This window comes from Perkinsus marinus, assembly GCF_000006405.1.
Source record: "Perkinsus marinus ATCC 50983 genomic scaffold scf_1104296971186, whole genome shotgun sequence".
Classification (NCBI taxonomy): Eukaryota; Perkinsozoa; order Perkinsida; family Perkinsidae; genus Perkinsus; species Perkinsus marinus.
In genome coordinates this window covers 200,224-218,284 of record NW_003202174.1, presented here as the reverse complement: position 1 = coordinate 218,284, position 18,061 = coordinate 200,224, and the positions used below count along the sequence as shown (strand labels likewise).

Here is an 18,061-nt window from a genome sequence, read left to right as displayed (position 1 = left end):
ACTTTGAGCCACATCATCTTCAACATCATCTTCGCCATTGATTGACGATTACGAGCAGCCTAAACAAAACGCTGCTTTCTATAACACTGGCGTAGCACTCCTTGTCACCTCTCTTGCACTTTCTGGTGGCTCCACTCCGTCACTCCAACATCGAATATTGAAAATACTCTCCTCAGGCCTGAACGAATAATACAATTACCAACAGATACAAATGAACCACCTGAGACGCTTCTTCCCGCGAATACTAGCGGTTTCGAAAATCTCGGAGCACTCCGGGTCAACGCAGACTTGTGGAATAAGTGTATGACCAGTGGTTAACGATTGTATGATGGACCACTTGGTATCAATAGGATGCGCGAACCACAGAAGGTCGGCGACATCCGGATCGAGCAGTGGCAGCTCTAGTTTGGTTCGGCGAGCCTAACAGGGAGACCCTACAAAACGCACCGGCCCCATAAACAAGTTCACTTCGTCCACCACAACAGCGCACAGCACATCGGCTTTATGAATGGCAGCGTGCAAACCATCACCGCCGTAGTCTTCGCTGTGCCTTCCAGTAGTCGACGTGCTCAGACGACGCGAAGAGCCCGTGCTATGTCTGGTCGACCCGTTGCCGAGAGAGCTGTCATCAGGCTTGATCAAGAAGGCGGCTGGGCTCAGCGCGTCAGATAGTTTCCTGAACAGACATATGTGATTGATGACTTGTGTCGAAGGCCCTACTTCAGCATCTGATGCGAGTCTCTCTTAATATGATACCACTCGCCCGACATAATCTTGTAGGTGTACGAAGGGAGTAGCTTCCAGCCATTATCGGCTATCCACAGTATCGCATCAGCAACGAAATCAACTTCTTCTTGAGTCATCGTGAAGTGCACTCCCACTCGGACAAAGCCAGGCTTGAAGATCTCATAGCGCGTATCATCTGAGAGAAACCGCGTTAAACCGACGCATGACGAGCAACATACCAAGAGCTTCCTCGAACCTTTCAGCACTGCCGCAGTTGAGGCCGAGGAGAGCCTCGCCATAGGGGCCTGCGCAGGCGCAACCTCCTCTTGCTTGAATTCCGAACACATCGTTCAACACAGCTCCTACGAAATTGTAATGCAGATACCTGAAGCAACGTCACAGCACAGTAGAAGCTCAGCTCCGTACAAGCCATGCTTCGTCGCAGTATCCGTCTCGTTATATAGAACATTGAAGGAAATGATGCCAGCACAGTGAGATCGATCCTTGACGAACAATGGCGGCAACGATGGGTATTTCAACTCACCTTGGGACCGACAACATGAACCTTGCTGTGGGCTCTGATCCTATGGGCGAGATAGTCGGCCATTCTCTGCTCGGAAGAAGCTATTCTCTCTATTCCGACCATTCTGTGTAAATGGTAAATGGCTCCGGTTCTAATACACCCGAGGATGTCCGGAGTGCCTGGAGCGGTACGACGTATTGGGAGAGTGATACAAGTTGCTGCTCACCGGCTTCCTCTCGTTCTTCCAAATTGCCAAGATAGTGATGGCCGCGACGACTAACGTAAAGAACAACTCCTCCACCACATACAGCGGGCACGGCGTTGGTCTGATGCTTCTTCTTGCACAGCAGAAGACCGCTACTGCCGGGGCCACCGAGAAGCTTATGAGGAGATACAAAAGCGAAGTCCATGTAACCGTTAGGGTGAGAAGGAGAATTCATATCAACCTAAGCAGCATCTGATGGGTCTGGTCACCTTGAGAAGATCGGCACCTTGTTGTGAGCAGCGATAGCCGCCAAGTCCCATGCAGCGAGTCCGTTATATTGATGAATTAAAGTTGACACAGCTGGGATCTGGACCAAGGCAGTGTAACAAGCCAGAATAGGATGTGGAATACATCAAGTCGCGCACCAGTGACGTTGCTACATGCGGACAGGATGACCACGGGGACAGTGAAATCATGATGATGACGATTAAAGGCCGCAACCTGCCAATAATCATCAGCACGAAAGACTCTCACCAGCAGCTGACTTTCTTCAAGACTTCTTCCAAACCGTTTATCGAGGCAGTTCCTTTAATTGAATCCAGAGGGAGAGTCTGAAGCGATAAAAGTATAGTGCTGAATGAGAAAGTAGGATTTCGCACAACTAGCTCGACTTCAACTTCTGCAGACTTGTCCCCGCTGAACCGCTTGACGAAAGATCCCGGTACTGAGAAATAGAACAGTGCTAGAACGATGGAGGATTGTCGAGCTCACCAGCTCTCGAACGAGTAATGTGGGCAAGCGGATATCTCAAAGCCAATTCCCGGAATGGCAGGACTGAACTATGGTGGGCAACAGGATCGATTATCAGAACCTACAGAATGGTAAGCCAGTCTGGTGCGAGTAAATGCGACGACTTCACCGCACAGTGTGAAAAGAGTATGCACACGGCCAACTACATGTGTCGATGACAACATAGAAATTCCGAGGAAATTTTCGGAAATTCTCATTGGTTAATGTACATTTCTACTCGAGTTTGTTAGTGTTAACTTCTTAACTCAGTGAGAAAACTCGTGAGCGAAGCTGAGGGAAGTGAACTTATATTCCTCCAACACTTACCGCACGACGGCGTCCCTTTCGTGATGTCGGAGTAGCGAAGACCCGACTACGGCACATGATATCGACAAACTTAGTGATGGCCCCTGTAGCCCCAGCGCCGCAGAAAATAACTGAGCAACGGCCCATCACAACGTATTAACTCGTGCAATAGCTCACAGATCTCCGTAGTGCAGTTGAATATTCACGACTTTGTCTCGGCCTCTTCGCGGTAGTGCATCGTTTGACGTGCAGTTGCGGAGGCCAGCGAGTGAGTGTTGGCGTATCTACGGGAAGCTAATAATCCACTTTGCTCAGAAGAAGTGGGCACTCACGTGGGGCACACAGTAGCGGTAATGAACTCCTCGATGGCAGACACACTACGGCCTGATGCGGTGAAATCGCAGTACCTAGACGAAGAATGATTGCAATTTCAGGCCGAATCCATACACAAGCTTTCTCGAGGAACCATCGTAAGGAACAGTGACCCTCTCGTTCTCGCCGATGGACTGATGTCGCAGAGAATTCACGAAAGTTTCATAATCATTATCGCTGTCAACGCTTGAACCGGACTCATCAGCGCGAGGAGACCACTCGGACATGGTAGAAGGCGAGAGGCCGATGGAAAACTGGAAAACCTACAAAAAGACTTCCTTTAGAATATTCTTACAAACTCAGATTATCTTCTTGAAGGAGTTCGCCTCAGCATGAATAAATATGACCGGCGAGAGCCTATCATGCTCCAATCGGCGTCAAGGGCGCAATTGAGGCACTCACGGGCGGGATGAAACTGTTAGATTTTGTTAAGTGGGACACTTCACCGACTGTCATCGAATCTCACCGGTGTGGCCAAAAACACTCCGGTGTGTAGAATATATATTAAAGGCGCTGTGCGTAGCGGATCGGGTGAGATGTGTGAGCATATCTTCTCTAATGGTTAGTGATAACCTCTGCTAGTTGAGCATCCCGGGTTCAATTCTCGGTGGAAGTGGGTTCTTAAACGGTATAAGTTATACCGTTTAATAGTGAGAAAATACTGAGATGCTCGACCCAAGGGGCATCATACTCGGTAATACACTAGGTCTCACTCATAGAAACATAACAGGGATGTTAGAATGCTATCTGATGCGTTGACTCTCTCGTTCAGTGGCACGACTCGGCTTCCATTCTTTAAATCCTAGTCTACGTGAGACCAATACAGAATATAATATGACTGATACTGCATTTGTTGTCCGCATCACAGAGTTGCTTTCCGTAGCACAACGAAAGACACAAGCCTGTAACTTAACTTTGTTATAAGACCTCAACACAAATTGAATCGTTCTCACAAGAGAATACGAGTTCTGCTCTCCATCGTGCTTTGTGCACATCCCTCCCACATGGTAGAGTGTCCTTTCATGGTCGATCCTTGAATTCCATGTGAAGGGTTATCAAGTGGATGCCGACCTCGAATTTCGATGTAAGATTTATCTATCTACCCGTCTCGTGTGATCAGTCACACTGATGAAGTCGCGTGCGCGATGCATTGATGCATGTCCCGTGTTTGATTGAACCGATGTGTATCAGGTGTGCTACTGTATTGACTCTGCTAATACGCACAACTATGCCCAAAGGACAACTCGAGACTGATACTGCAGAACATGTTATTCTATGAAAAGAAGCACCAACATGATAATCATCCACCCGAGAACGTTGAGCTGACCAATGGAAGGCGGCTACTCGCGGTGAGTCACCACAAGCCAGTGGGAGACTCCCTGAGCATGCGTGCACGATATTTATCGGCCATGTCTCCATCCGACCCAGGCATCTTCCAGACGTTCTTCAACATGTGAATGAAAATCTCATCGTCATCAATAGAAGCGCTAACAGCCTCATAATACCTGATACAGTAGCCTAAGAAAATTACTCGCGAGAAACTGTCGTTCAATGATTAGACATCTTGGGTAGGTCGCTTCCATACCGAGAAACGGGGCACTTTCATTTTGGACTGAACCCGAGCTGTACGCTACTCTCCCCATCTCCCGAGTATGCTAGTGAAAACAGAAGAGTACGATGAAGTTGAGCGGTTCAACAAATAATATCTGTCAGATGTTCAGCCTCCGCTGATCATGTGAGCGAAATGATGATTTCGTCAGACTTTCAGATATCTTTCAGTGGAACGAGGCTCTCATGCTGCATCAACAAGGCTTTGCCTTTGTAAAAATTTGGACTTCAGAAGCGACAGCTAATGAGTCGATATTCATCAAACCAACTCACTCAAGCCATTCTTCAAGGGACACTCTTCCATCGTCATTAGCGTCAAAAACTTGCATAACTTCGGCGAATATATCCTCTGGACGCCTGATGCCAGCTTTGACCTGTGAATGATGACCAATGAGTCATTTCAACATAGTCCCGAGAAAATGTTCTCGCATGTTTACATCGGGATGATTCGATGGGTTGACACAATTGACATCCTCTGAAGTCAGCAATCCATCTCCATTAGAATCGAGATGGTCGAAAACAGCCGCGGCTGCCTCTCTTCGACGGTTGCTCATCTTGCCTGATCAGTACTGATATGGATATCGTCGGTGATCGTGAGCTAAACGCCAGAGCTCCAGCGACCAGATGAGCTGATATAAATTGATCTTCCGCAGGGATGTTCTGAACCATGTGGCGCCATCATGAATAATCACAATCGAAGTGGTGATCTAACACTGTAAGCTACGATATGAGCTGGTTGAAACTAGCAATTTCTCCGGCACGGATTTTCATCGCTCATCTGTTTTATAGAAACAAAAACACATAGTAATCACATCTGAAAGAGGCTACGAATGTCCGATTAGACACTTCCATCACGAGTGCGGTATATGAAGCATTCTCGAAAAGGCAGTCCCGGTATACATGAGTCGAACGAACTCACCACGAATGGCCCTGAGGAATTCATCATAGTCAACTGTGCCGGATAAGTCAGTGTCAAAGCGCTGGAAAAGTAGCGCGCACACCTGCTGATTGCGAATGCCGATTTCTCGAAGGAGCTTCTCAAACTCGTCGTTATTCAACTGACGGATCAAACAGAAGGGTCGGAGTACTTTTGTGAAGTTATTCGGAGATGCCGAACTCGTGACTCTCAACTCGAGAGTCTGAGGTCACTCCAGTTGCGGACTTTCGCGAAGTGATCCATTTCAAATGAACGAGCAAATTCGATTGCATTTCGTTTGTTGAAGCAGCTGGCTACAGACTCGTCCTCACTTTCCGGTCTCCGTCGTCGTCGAGTCTGCGGAACAATCTGCCTAGGCTATAGATATCTCCTGGCTTTCGTGATTTCAGCTTGTTGCGGAACTCCTCTATAATTGCCTGAATGACTATTGACGTGAATAGATCAGCTCGCAGTGTAGTATACACCATATATATTGAAGGTCTTGAGAAAGTGGCGGGTCGCTAAACGGACCATCACAACGTCTAAATAGGGGAGTCGCAAGGTCACGACGGAGCTACGCATTCAGTCCAATAACAGATACCACATAGATACGGGGAAATGCATTGGAGCTGACATGCTGACATTCATTTCCTTCTTGTTGTGCATCTCGGTGAGTTTATTAGAGAAATCAACACCTCCCCATCCCGGTGACTCGAAGTTCCTGAACCTGATAGCCTGTACTCAACGTGAGATACCTCTCGAGTCTGGACAACCAAAGCCGAGTTACCCGCCAAGCCTGCCGTTCGCAAAAGATTCCTTCGAACCTGAATCCACATTTGTGTGGCGCTAGCAACACTGGTCTAAGGTGCAATTGCGCAATGTAGTGGTTAGATCGCTCACCTGATGAGGAGCGTGATTGCTTCACGATCCGGACAGGTTTATCAGGTTCCGACACCAGTCTGAAAACCCTTCTCTGAGGCTATGAGGCTCAAGCATTCACACTTGCGCAACTCGACGCGAAGGCCGATTGGGATGTCCAGTTTCTCCCAATCCTTGTCCGACAGGTTCGCTAATGTCCCGCGACCATCAAGCCATTGTTCCTTGAAATATCGTTGCCATTTCGTCTCCTCTAACAAACGAGACAGTATCGAGGAGTGGAAGCATACGCCCAAGTGGCCCGAGTAGCACTGCTATCGCTACTAAAGTCACAGCACGCTGTGGATAGGGGGAAGATAGAACGTGTGGCATACCGGCCCCATAGGAGAATCGGATCATGTTGTGGAGTTTTGAGACCCACAGAATGTGTGGCATACCGGCCCCATGAAAGAATCGAATCATGTCGTGGAGTTTCGAGACCCACAGAATGCGTGGCATACCGGCCCCATAAGAGAATATTGTATTCGCGGTATTGGAGTTCCCTTCTCCAGTACTAGATCCTAGGTAGCAGATGGATGAAGGAACGGAGCCCAAAAATGGAGCACGCGTTTTTCTCCATCTTCCCGCTTGTCTCTCCTCCGTTTGTACTATCTCTGAGGTCTTTGGTGAATTATACTCCGATACGTCAAGTATCATAACGTATCATGTTTTAAGTGCGCAAGATTTCCTTGCGCACTCGTGATGCAACCTCGAGGAGGTGCTTGAATGAAAACCCGACTCCTCAGCTGTACAAGAGGAGTAGAGAAAAGGTTTCGCCCTCCCTACCGCCGTAAAGACAGATATTTCCAAGCCCTAGAGGCATACGTTGAAGGAAGCTGGAGCTCTAATTTAGGTTATTACGGCGGCCTTTCGGAATCGAGTTAGCAAAGATCCAGCCGCTTCATGCTTGAGACCTCGAAGAGGCCCTCTTCAAGGCGGCCTTCCGAAATAAGGCTTTGTACAATCTCTATCTCCAGTACATCCGATTCTCTATAGCCAACCCAATTGTCGCACTTCTCTTGTCCTCTGTCAAACCTACATATCCACACCTCATTGATCGCCGTTGAGTTTATGTGTAACAGCAAGACATTGCGGTCACCAAGGACCCGCGTCTCGGCGGCTGCCCGGTGTTCCATCAAGAAGCTCTACATATGAAACCGGTTATTCAGTCGAATAGTCGTACATCTGGTTATTTGAAATAAAGCTCGAAAGCTATGTCTTCCAAACGTATAATACGACTCGTATTCTCTCTATCCATCGAGAATTCTGGTTCACCAACCTTCTGAGCTCTTTCCCAGTCTCCTGCATGCTTCCTTGAACAAATTCGCTCCATCTCTATCCGTACTGGACGTTTCTCCAGACCGCTCTGAGGATAGATCCTCAGCGATGGCAACTCTCTGTGCAAGTGTCGATGACGATTATCCATGCAGACCTACTAGGAATTGCTCTCCGTGCATCACCGCGAGGCGATTGTGTGCACGCCACCAGAACATCAGGTTCCGTTGGGCTCGTTCGGCAGGGGAATATCGTCGTCTCTCTGCTCATTGATATGCGATAGAGATAACTACTAAGGGCTTCCCCGTCGTGTCCGATAGAATCGCAGTAGTCTTAAACGCTCTATATAAAGTTCTTTTCAAGAATGCAGGCTTGATGCATGTTGATGCTTTGAGCATAGCTAGATAACTCATCCAAACACACCTTTTTTGAATCACTCATGCCATCATCGGAGCCGTGAAATGGAAAAAGGTCTACTGGAAAGAGGGTCTCTCCGCAAGCTTAGTAACAACATGAAGTCGATGAAATAATTCCTCCCGAGCCATCGACGTGCCTTATAAAGAAAGCGTATTACGGGTTGTTTTTGGGCCTTGGAAAGGTGCTACAACCTATCACTGATTGATCCTGGCGAGGTCCGTTCCCCTCGTCTCTCGCGCGCCCAAGATTTTCTCCCTCTGGCCCAATATTTTCTGCGCCCCCAAGCTCCTCGTTCGGCTAATGCGGCCCTATTCGAGCAAGGACGAGGTCATATCAGGAGTATATCCTAAGAGAAGGGATAAACTCAGATTACAAGAATACTATTATATACCACAAAAAGCTATATGATTTAAAACTACAATCCCTCGATTGTGAGGATTGTGTTACTGCTTACACTCCTCGTTTTTTAATCCCAACTAGTTGAGAGGAGCGCATTTCTTCATGTTCGCCGCGTACGCGCTCGTGTTGGCCCTTTGATGAGGGCACAGCGCTCAGATAGGTCGTATTTTCCCACTCCCCAGTGTGGGAAAATATGCACATAGGCAACCACATAATATGGTGACAATACGAAAGTTATGTGGAAGTTTGGGGAAATTCTGCTTGGTTTCTGTACATTTCTACCCCATTTCTTGGGAGCGCTCTTAGAACTCAGGAGAGGTCTATTGAACGTCGCCCCAGATAAAGCTGCGCGTTTACTGCAATTTTCATGCAATTTGACTGACTTGAAATTTTGCCTGTCGGTTTCAAATGAAGCAATTTGAAATTCTCATGCAAGATACATGAGCGATGACATTCCGAATGATATGTGCCTTGAGAGCTCAACTGATGTAGTCGTTGGTGAATTAGTGAAGGAATCAGCGAACCCACAGAAAATGCGCGAAGTAACGAAGAATGGAGCCTTGCAAACTCCAAGGACGTCGAGAATAACAGAGTTTCACGACCGTGATATGAAAAACACATTTCACGACTACTGCATATCACCGCGAATATCGCGTTTTTCACCGAGTTCTACGCCACTTCACGTAAAACGGATTTCGAAACTTCAGAGCACACTTGAGGGAAACGTACACGATATCACCGGGACTTCGTGTCAACTACATTTCTTTCGCCAAATTTGTTCTTTCAATTGCTGAATTTGAGATTGAATAGGTGTAGTTCCTGCAAATGTCCTTACCGGTGCATAGGATCACTGTACGAAGCCTGACGATGCCTCCCTCCACATGCAGGCACGACGGACCTTCTTGCGAGTCTATTCTACAGTCGCAGCTCCGCATGTGGTAGCTGGAGAGGATATGTAGGTTGTTCTTAGAATGACGACTACTACCATGTGTGTTGTTTAGTACTAATAAGCGAATACCCATTGAATGGTTAAAGTATTGCCCGGAGTGTGTGAAGAAGGATAATACTACATCGGAAAAAGGAGCGAATAACGGTAGGCAACAAAGTGCACTGAGAAAAGTAGAATCCATATATGCGGAATAATTCTGGTGCTCTCACTAGTATGGGAAAATTTACACATGCTCGACGACGTGTGTTTGTGACAATGTAAAAATCGCGAGGGAAAAATTATGGAAAATTTTGCTAAAGTCTTTTTAGTCGTACGAGCTCGACGGGTAGAAGTGTATAGAAATTTAGAAAAAAATTCCGAAAAAATTTCCTCAGAATTTCCGTGAACGCATATTTTCCCGTACTGGCGCTCACACACGTCCCAAGAAGGGGGAGGGGAGGCATGTGTTCCTCGAGGACCTAGAAGTGTCAAAAAAATAACTGAAAATTCAGACTACGACAGTGCGTATTGCCTGTATCAACGACTGCGGTAGATTGTGCCTCTAGTCTGATCGCGCGTTATATCATGTGTTATGAAGTGCTTGTCGCAAGCGCATAACTGGTATGTGTTTGTGAGATGGCTGTACGGTTCCGTAGTGTTGCCATAGTGATTTGCTGCTCGTTAATTTCCTATTTGCAGTACACTATTCTTTGTGGAAGCGAACACTGACCGAAGCCGGCGATTTGCTGGATTCAACTGGAATGCTGGAGGATGAGCATAAGCCTAGTCGTCGCGTATTCGACATGTGCGATTTGACTTACGTAAGTCCAATGGAGTTTAACGACCGTGATATGTAAAACACATTTCACGACTACTGCATATCGCCACTTCACGTAAAACGGGTGAAACTCCAATGTTGTGGGAAAATATGAACATGGACAAGTGCATGTGTTGGTGACAATTTTTGGGGAATTCGTCGTATTGGTTTCCGCATATTTCTACCTGAGTTTGTATATAAACTCCTATAATTAACTTTTTGAACTCGTGAACTCAGCTGAGGAAAGAGAGCATATATTCCTACTTCAACACTGTATAGGAAATTCCTGAGCTCAGCAGCTGAGGAAAGCGATTACATATATTCCTAATTCAACACTGTATAGGAAACTCCTGAGCTCAGCAGCTGAGGAAAGCGATTACATATATTCCTACTTCAACACTGTATAGGAAACACATGAGCTCAGCAGCTGAGGAAAGCGATTACATATATTCCTACTTCAACACTGTATAGGAAGCTCCTGAGCTCAGCAGCTGAGGAAAGCGATTACATATATTCCTACTCCAACACTGTATAGGAAACTCCTGAGCTCAGCAGCTGAGGAAAGCGATTACATATATTCCTACTCCAACACTGTATAGGAAACTCCTGAGCTCAGCTGAGGAAAGCGATTACATATATTCCTACTCCAACACTGTATAGGAAACTCCTGAGCTCAGCAACTGAGGAAAGCGATTACATATATTCCTACTCCAACACTGTATAGGAAACTCCTGAGATCAGCTGAGGAAAGCGATTACATATATTCCTACTCCAACACTGTATAGGAAACTCCTGAGCTCAGCAGCTGAGGAAAGCGATTACATATATTCCTACTCCAACACTGTATAGGAAACTCCTGAGCTCAGCAGCTGAGGAAAGCGATTACATATATTCCTACTCCAACACTGTATAGGAAACTCCTGAGCTCAGCAGCTGAGGAAAGCGATTACATATATTCCTACTCCAACACTGTGTAGGTAAAGAGAATCCAATTTTCCTCAAACTTTCTCAGTCGGTTCTAGTCTAACTCACTTTCTGTATTTTTTTGTGCTACTCCAAATCGAAGGAATATGATCATTGGAGTTTCACGCCGCTTTCGTGAAGTGACGTATTACTCCATGTGAAAAACGCGATTTTCACCGGCTATCACGCGTTTTACGTATTCGCAAAGTGAAATATGAAATGTGTTTTTCATATCACGGTCGTGAATTTTCATTGTTATATAGGCCTTCGCAGAGTGTGCTGTTCATCACATACCCAAACGGAAGTGTGAAGAGCTCGTTAAACGCGGAGTGCCAGTGAGGTAACTCCTCCAGGGTGGAGTTTTGATTTCCTCGATGGCTTCATTTCGAGCGGTATATTACGGGAAGCGTTATTCAATTTTAAAGAGTGCGAAATGTTTTAGGAATGTTCTCAATCGATTAGCATTGTCATCAAAAGTTGACATTCGAGCGTTGGGAAATTTAAGACGTTGAAAATATTACTTCGCATGAAGATATGGTTCACACTATAGACTGCAAAACTATGTATTACTGGGGTTTTACGACCGTGATATGAAAAACATATTTCACGACTGCTGCATATCACCGCGAATATCACCGCGTTTTTCACCGCGTTTTCGCCACTTCACGTAAAACGGGATTTGAAACTCCATTGATACTGGTGACACTGGAAAAATGAGGTTACGTAATTTACCCAACGATAATCGTTCGTTGTTTCTGTATTATGTTCGTTTTCAGAATTTTGAATTACTTCATCGAAGATCCTGAGAGATTCGACCGCTTGACGAACGTTCAGTTGGGTCGGCTGATTTGGAGTATGTCGGTGTTGAGATTACTCAGGAGCAATGATGCTGCTAAAGCAATGTGAGTTCAGTGAGGAAAAATATGCGCAGTTGGATGCGATCGTTGGAAAAATGGAAGAGTTTGATCTGGACTCAGGAGTTAACGTTCACAAGTGATATGAAGAACACTAGTGAAAAACATAGTTTACATTCCACTTTGCGAAAAACGCATGTTAGCTGTGAATAACGCGTAAAACACGTGGTATGTGTTTTACGTGGCATAAACTGCCTTCTTTCGTGCTCAATCCCGTTCTGGCATTGGTAGCTTGCTCTATTAGGGCTATAGCTGTATTATTGGAGTTTCACCTGTGATGTGAAAAGCACATTTCACTTCGCGTAAAACGGGTGCAACTCCATTACTATTAGGAGGTATAAGGTGATCTGTCCGATGGACAGATCAGTACAGTAGGAGTACCCGGACAGAAGTTATCCGGGTACTCGTACTGTACTGATCACGCACGGTACTGGGCACCATGTACTGTCACCTGGCAGTGTTTGCTGTAATTCGCCAAGTGTTTTCGATTCATTTCATATAGCGAATATCGCGATTTTCACATGGAGTATTACACCACTTTTCGATGGAGTTTTACGTGAAGTGGCGTAATACTCGGTGAAAAACGCGATGTTCGCGGTGATATGCAGTAGTCGTGAAATATGTTTTTCATATCACGGTCGTGAAACTCCAATATGTTCAGAACAGAAGCGTTACGCAAAAATGAACGATATAAGAATCTTACTGGGCGGAATCTGGTGAGGGTAGCAGAAGCACTGAAAGGAATAAAGCAAGTACATCCGGGAAGGCGGCATCTGGTGAGTGCGACAATGTGTGTGTGAGGATGTACAGCTCGTGAGTTTAGGGAGATCGGATAATGGGACAGATATTGCGACAAAGAAATGAGCTGCAAAAAATGGGCCTTTTAGTAGAAGGACTGCGCGCGGCGGGTACGTGTTGGTGATGATGACGATAAGCATTCTTCGTAGAGTGCGCGCGATCTGATCGCGTGTAAATGTGTCGTCGTCTCCGCTCGTTATACACGTCTCGAATTGGCCTAGTTCGTGCACTTTGTCACAGAGTTGTTGAGCAGGTGAACTGACTGTTGTAAACTCGGTGACACAGCATAAGCTCGTCGATCTGTTTCTCAAGGTAATTGTACCACAAGCAGGTGAGTTCGGAATGGACTTTCACGACGCGTTTTACGTTAAGTGGCGTAACACTCCATATGGAGTGAACACTCCCGTAGATAGAAACTTCTTCGCCGGGTAGAAGCGTTTTTCGCGAAGTGGGTTGTGGAATATGTTTTTCATATCACGGGTGAAACTCCATAGAATTGCAATAATTTTCAAAAGTCGCGATCAGATACTGCTCAACTGATGGCGATTCCAGGATGTTTGGATTCTATAAAACTGGCAGACGATGTGGTAGGTGTGATTATTTCTACCATACCGCACCTCGTTGAAGAGCACCAATTTATGTTGACGACGCTGTATGCAGGTGTTCGAGGAGTGGGTTAATAGATTCCTCTTGATGCTCACTGAAGGGCAGAGTGACGGCCTTCATCTTTCGAAAGACGATGAGGCTGGGGCGGCATTTGGGAAAACTTTGAAAGCCCTTTGTCGTTTTCAAGTTGGACCCCCTGGCTTGACGAGCAGTAAGATTAAGAATCCCACATCTGTTTTAGGAAATTACTGGAGTTTCACGACCGTGATATGAAAAACACTAGTGAACAACATATTTCACGACTACTGCATATCACCGCGTTTTTCACCGAGTTTTACGCCACTTGGCGTAAAACGGGTTGTGGAACTCCACTCTTTCACTCAGAATTGTGAGAAAGAGTGTTGGGATATATGTTTTGCTACCCAGGCTGAACTTGGGATTTTAGTAACTAATTATAGAAATTTGGGTAGAAATTTTAGGAAAATGCTAAAAAATTTTTCCCTAGGTTTCCTCGGAATTTCCTCGTTGTCACCAACAGCGCATGCATATTTCCCACATTTCGCGGCGAATGACATAGTTGATAAGTTCTTGCTCTTGCAATTTGAGATGGTTACTTCTATGACGACATCAATGCTCATACCAATGTTTACAATGCATCTGCGAAAAAACGCACATCGGAGTTTCACCCGTTTTACGCGTAAAACTCGGTGAAAAACGCGATATTCGCGGTATGCAGTAGTCGTGAAATATGTTTTTTTTTCACATCGTGGGTGAAACCATTTTTTTCACATTTGCATACCACCGAGCCGACATGTACTGCACACTACATGAGGTTGGCCATACGCGAAATAGAAAGGCATTTTACTTTTTGGGAAAATACTTGAGCAATTTGTGGTAACATGGTAGAACGACGTAGTCGAGGGCTAGGAATATACCTAGCAGCATGGTTCTTGATTTTAACGAGTGGTTTTATACTTGCGAGTGTTGCACGAGAAACGAAGGTGTTCATATATACTGTGCGCAGTCAGGGAGCGGTTTCCTCAAATTTTAGGGGAAATTTCCGATTTTTTCCCGAAAGTTTTTCATCTTTTTTCCGAAAATTCTCAAATTAAGAAAGTCGAAATTTGAATTTATTTCCTTTTCTGCACGCAGGTGCACTGGGAATATTGACTAAGCGAATATCAGCCTTCGTCCGACAAGGAGAGGACGGCCAGGGTAAAAACTCATTTTCGAATGGCAGTCTGAAGCAGTGTGGTTGGGAGGAAATATGCACATGGTCAACTACATGTGTTGGTGACAATATAAAAATTCTGAGAAAATCTTAGGGAAAATTCTCATTGGTTTCGACACACTCTCGAAATTCCCTTTGGAAACTCCTGAGGTCAGCTGAGAAGAGTGAATATATCACTAGTCTGCTGTTGTCAGCGCCCCCCTTGTCGAACGGTGCATTAATCACCGTTATTTGCGGTTTCCGCTCCCTCGGGCATGATTCCTGCGTAGGGATGAGTCAGAAAAGAATGAGGGATCATGCTGCTGAGGTGAGATTATGTTGGTACTCAATACTTGGTATTAGTACTAGGCCTTCTCGATGAAGTGGTGGAGCTCGCCAAGGGTTTAGCGAACTTCACTTTTAATCTTGATGGGTTAGATTGTCGGTCATGTTTAGCCTTGTAACGCGACATAGGTCTCCGGTTCGAACCCCAGGCTCGGTGTTTTTATATCCGGTATACTACGGAGTTCCACCCGTTTTACGTGAAGTGGTGTAATACTCGGTGAAAAATATAGCCGATATTCGCGGTGATATGCAGTAGTCAGTAGTAGTGTAACACTAGTAGTGTTTTTCATATCGCGGGTGAAACTCCGCTGTATATATCTACTATACAGTATGGGTATACACCGCTATGCGGAGTTATACTTTCAATTTGTGGGGGTTCGAAAGTCAACTTTGAGTAATACGAACTTCATAACAATATGAATCAGTTGACGATGTTTTAAGAGTGTTCCGTAGTCGTACTAGCCTTAAATTCGCAGAATGTCATCTCGAAGTGTTTCGCACAGTGTTGGAATATATGTTCGCTTTCCAGGAGTTTCCTCACTAATTATATGAGTTTATATGCGAATTCGGGTAGAAATGTACAGAAACTAACAGGAAATTCCAAGAGTTTTTCAAAAAATTTTCACAGTGTCACCAACACATGTGCTTTAGTTGACACAACTGCTAACTGTTTGTTTCGATGCTGTGAAGGTCAGCGCCTTGTCGAGTGAGGAGCTCTTGCGATTAGCTGTTCGAGCTGCTGATATTAATACTGGTAGGAAACTCTCTGTGTGTGGGTATTAAAACTTCATTGGAGTTTCACCCGTTTTTCGCGAAGTGAATTGTGAAATATGTTTTTCACTAGTGTTTTTCACATCACGGGTGAAACTCCATTATAAAATTTTTACTTGCAGATGATAATGGACTACTACGCAGTGTGAGGATATCTGATGAGCATTTGCAACGGTTACGTGACGAAATCGTTGAAGTATCGATGGAAACTGCGTAGGTCAGGCTTCTAGTTTTATTAGTGTTACACTGGAGTTAAACGCGTTTTACGTGAAGTGGCGTAATACTCAGTATTCGCGTTATGCAGTAGTCGTGAAATATATTTTTCACTAGTGTTTCCCATAGCACGGCCGAATTTCCAATATATGTTTGCTTTGTTCGGCTGAGCTCGGGAGTTTTCTCACCATAGAATCCTAGTGAGGAATTGTTGTACAATTGCACCAATAAAAACTAATAAAAATTTCCTCGAAATTTTCACCATGTGCATATTTTCCCATCCTGGTCATTCGGGGTCTATCTTCGATAGGGTGAAAATTTATCTAGGCGTTTTCAAATTTTATTTTATTCCAGAAGTTGCGCTTTGTTTTTCCAATAGGTATACCTCAGAAGAGCTTCTCAAACTGCTCAAGGCCAGCGACGCTCTGGGTTGGGATTGCGATCGAGTTTGTAGAGCAATAATCGCTGATAGCGAACGCAACCCTTCCCTGTGTGTGAAGTGCCTGCCTTTTCTAAAGCTGGACGACTCGCACTCACCTCGAGCGGAAGTGTATCGGAGAGCGCGTAAAAGCATGACAGATGGAATACCTCTTCAGATGAGTAGTTAATTATTTCAGTTCACTCTAGTGTGGGACGCGAGGCTGCTGAGTGTATGGTACAAGTGATGTCGATGAAAGAACGCCATCCGAAAGAACTTCTGCGTGAGTTTCATTTCATCACGCTGGTGGATCTCACAGCGTGTGATGGAGATGAGTTATGGTGTATATTTGTGTGGTAAAATATGCACATGGTCAACTACATGTGTTGGTGACAATATGAAAACTTCGCGGCTCGATATTATTCCTCCCGAGAAATGTTCTCCTAGTGTTTGCATGGAGACTACCGTACTCCTGTGAATATATTCACTCAGTCACCGCCCTATTTATTCCTCCACTGTTTTCAAACTCTTTGTAGTCATGGAAAAAATAGCGATCGAAATCGGCCGCGTTGCAATATACAACTCCGCTAGCACCGTTTCGATGGAGTTTCGTTTCTTGGTGATTTGTTTTCTCTCCAGGAGTGGTCTTTGGTAACGCACTGTCTGCATTGGAAGTGTCTGACTTGAGCACGCCGCAGATCCTCGCAGCTCTCGCGAGTGGCGCGTGTGACGCAGTCACAATAGAAAAGGTGAATATCGTCCGTCGGCTTTCCCTTGATAATAACCTCTTCGGGAATCGACTGTTTTCTTAGATACTTGTGGAGCTTGCTGAGAGATTACCTAAAATAACGAGTACCCAGATTGAGCGGTTATCATATGATTACTACGACCACGCAATGGAGAATGTGAATCCAGAACTACGTCAGCAGATGGTGAGCTTGGTTTTGCAGTAGGGTGTAGCAGCAGTGTTGGAGTAGGAATATATGTTCGCTTTCCTCAGCTGAGCTCAGGAGTTTCCGAAGCTGATCATAGGAGTTCGCATACGGATTTGGGTAGAAGTGTCGAGAAATTTGCAAAATTCCCTCAGAATTTTCATATTGTCACCGATTGTATTCCTCACATGTGGTCGACCATTGGCATATCGCGTAGCAGTAACTGCAATCCGGCACTCTTGTGTTTCCGTTCAGAGCCGGCGATTTCGAGAGTTCGCTAGATTATCATCCGATAGCGAGATAGCGTCGGCATGGCGCGACGCAGCCTTCAATTTGAGTCAGTGAGTTGCATGTTTTTTTTTGTAAACTGTTTCAGCACATGAGAAATTGGTGTTTAAATCACATATAGTAATATAAAAGGAACAACCATTTGTCATCAATCGTGGAGTTTCACGCGACAGTTGCGGAGCAGTCCGCGCATATAATCTCACCCGGTGGTACTCTATTTGTTACCTATACGATTTTTCTCTCTTTCAATTCAGCGCGTTTTCTGGAAAAAGTTTTGAGGTATATAATATACCTCAGAATATACCGTATATTCTTTATAGTTGTCCTGGGATTTCTATAACCCAGATCGGATGTAGTAGACGTTTACTATCTACTTGCTCTACCTGTACTAAACTATGCATAGCGAG

General features: G+C 45.3%; 4 protein-coding genes across 4 annotated transcripts; 1 reads left to right on the top strand and 3 right to left on the bottom strand.

Moving 5' to 3' along the window:
• Positions 1–716: 716 nt before the first annotated feature.
• On the bottom strand, positions 717–2,696 carry Pmar_PMAR006577 (conserved hypothetical protein; the record flags this gene model as incomplete). The annotated part of the gene is made up of 9 exons (XM_002767139.1): positions 717–922; positions 966–1,111; positions 1,153–1,229; positions 1,271–1,428; positions 1,476–1,695; positions 1,741–1,821; positions 1,866–1,955; positions 2,000–2,065; positions 2,571–2,696. 9 exons carry the CDS (start codon positions 2,694–2,696, stop codon positions 717–719), a joined length of 1,170 nt encoding a protein of 389 aa, XP_002767185.1.
• A 55-nt stretch (positions 2,697–2,751) lies between these two features.
• Positions 2,752–3,148, bottom strand: Pmar_PMAR006576 (hypothetical protein; the record flags this gene model as incomplete). Its single annotated transcript, XM_002767138.1, has 3 exons — positions 2,752–2,833; positions 2,882–2,956; positions 2,997–3,148. 3 exons carry the CDS (start codon positions 3,146–3,148, stop codon positions 2,752–2,754), a joined length of 309 nt encoding a protein of 102 aa, XP_002767184.1.
• Positions 3,149–4,802: 1,654 nt separating this feature from the next.
• Pmar_PMAR006575 (centrin, putative) lies at positions 4,803–5,882 on the bottom strand (the record flags this gene model as incomplete). Its single annotated transcript, XM_002767137.1, has 4 exons — positions 4,803–4,903; positions 4,967–5,088; positions 5,449–5,587; positions 5,778–5,882. Coding segments are annotated over 4 exons (467 nt in total), but the record flags the coding sequence as incomplete, so codon positions are not given.
• Positions 5,883–10,140: 4,258 nt separating this feature from the next.
• Pmar_PMAR006574 (hypothetical protein) lies at positions 10,141–16,478 on the top strand (the record flags this gene model as incomplete). The annotated part of the gene is made up of 12 exons (XM_002767136.1): positions 10,141–10,200; positions 11,423–11,499; positions 11,936–12,061; positions 12,735–12,849; positions 12,897–12,981; positions 13,125–13,202; positions 13,397–13,458; positions 13,532–13,688; positions 14,630–14,692; positions 14,903–15,015; positions 15,684–15,786; positions 16,396–16,478. 12 exons carry the CDS (start codon positions 10,141–10,143, stop codon positions 16,476–16,478), a joined length of 1,122 nt encoding a protein of 373 aa, XP_002767182.1.
• Between the last annotated feature and the right edge of the window lie 1,583 nt (positions 16,479–18,061).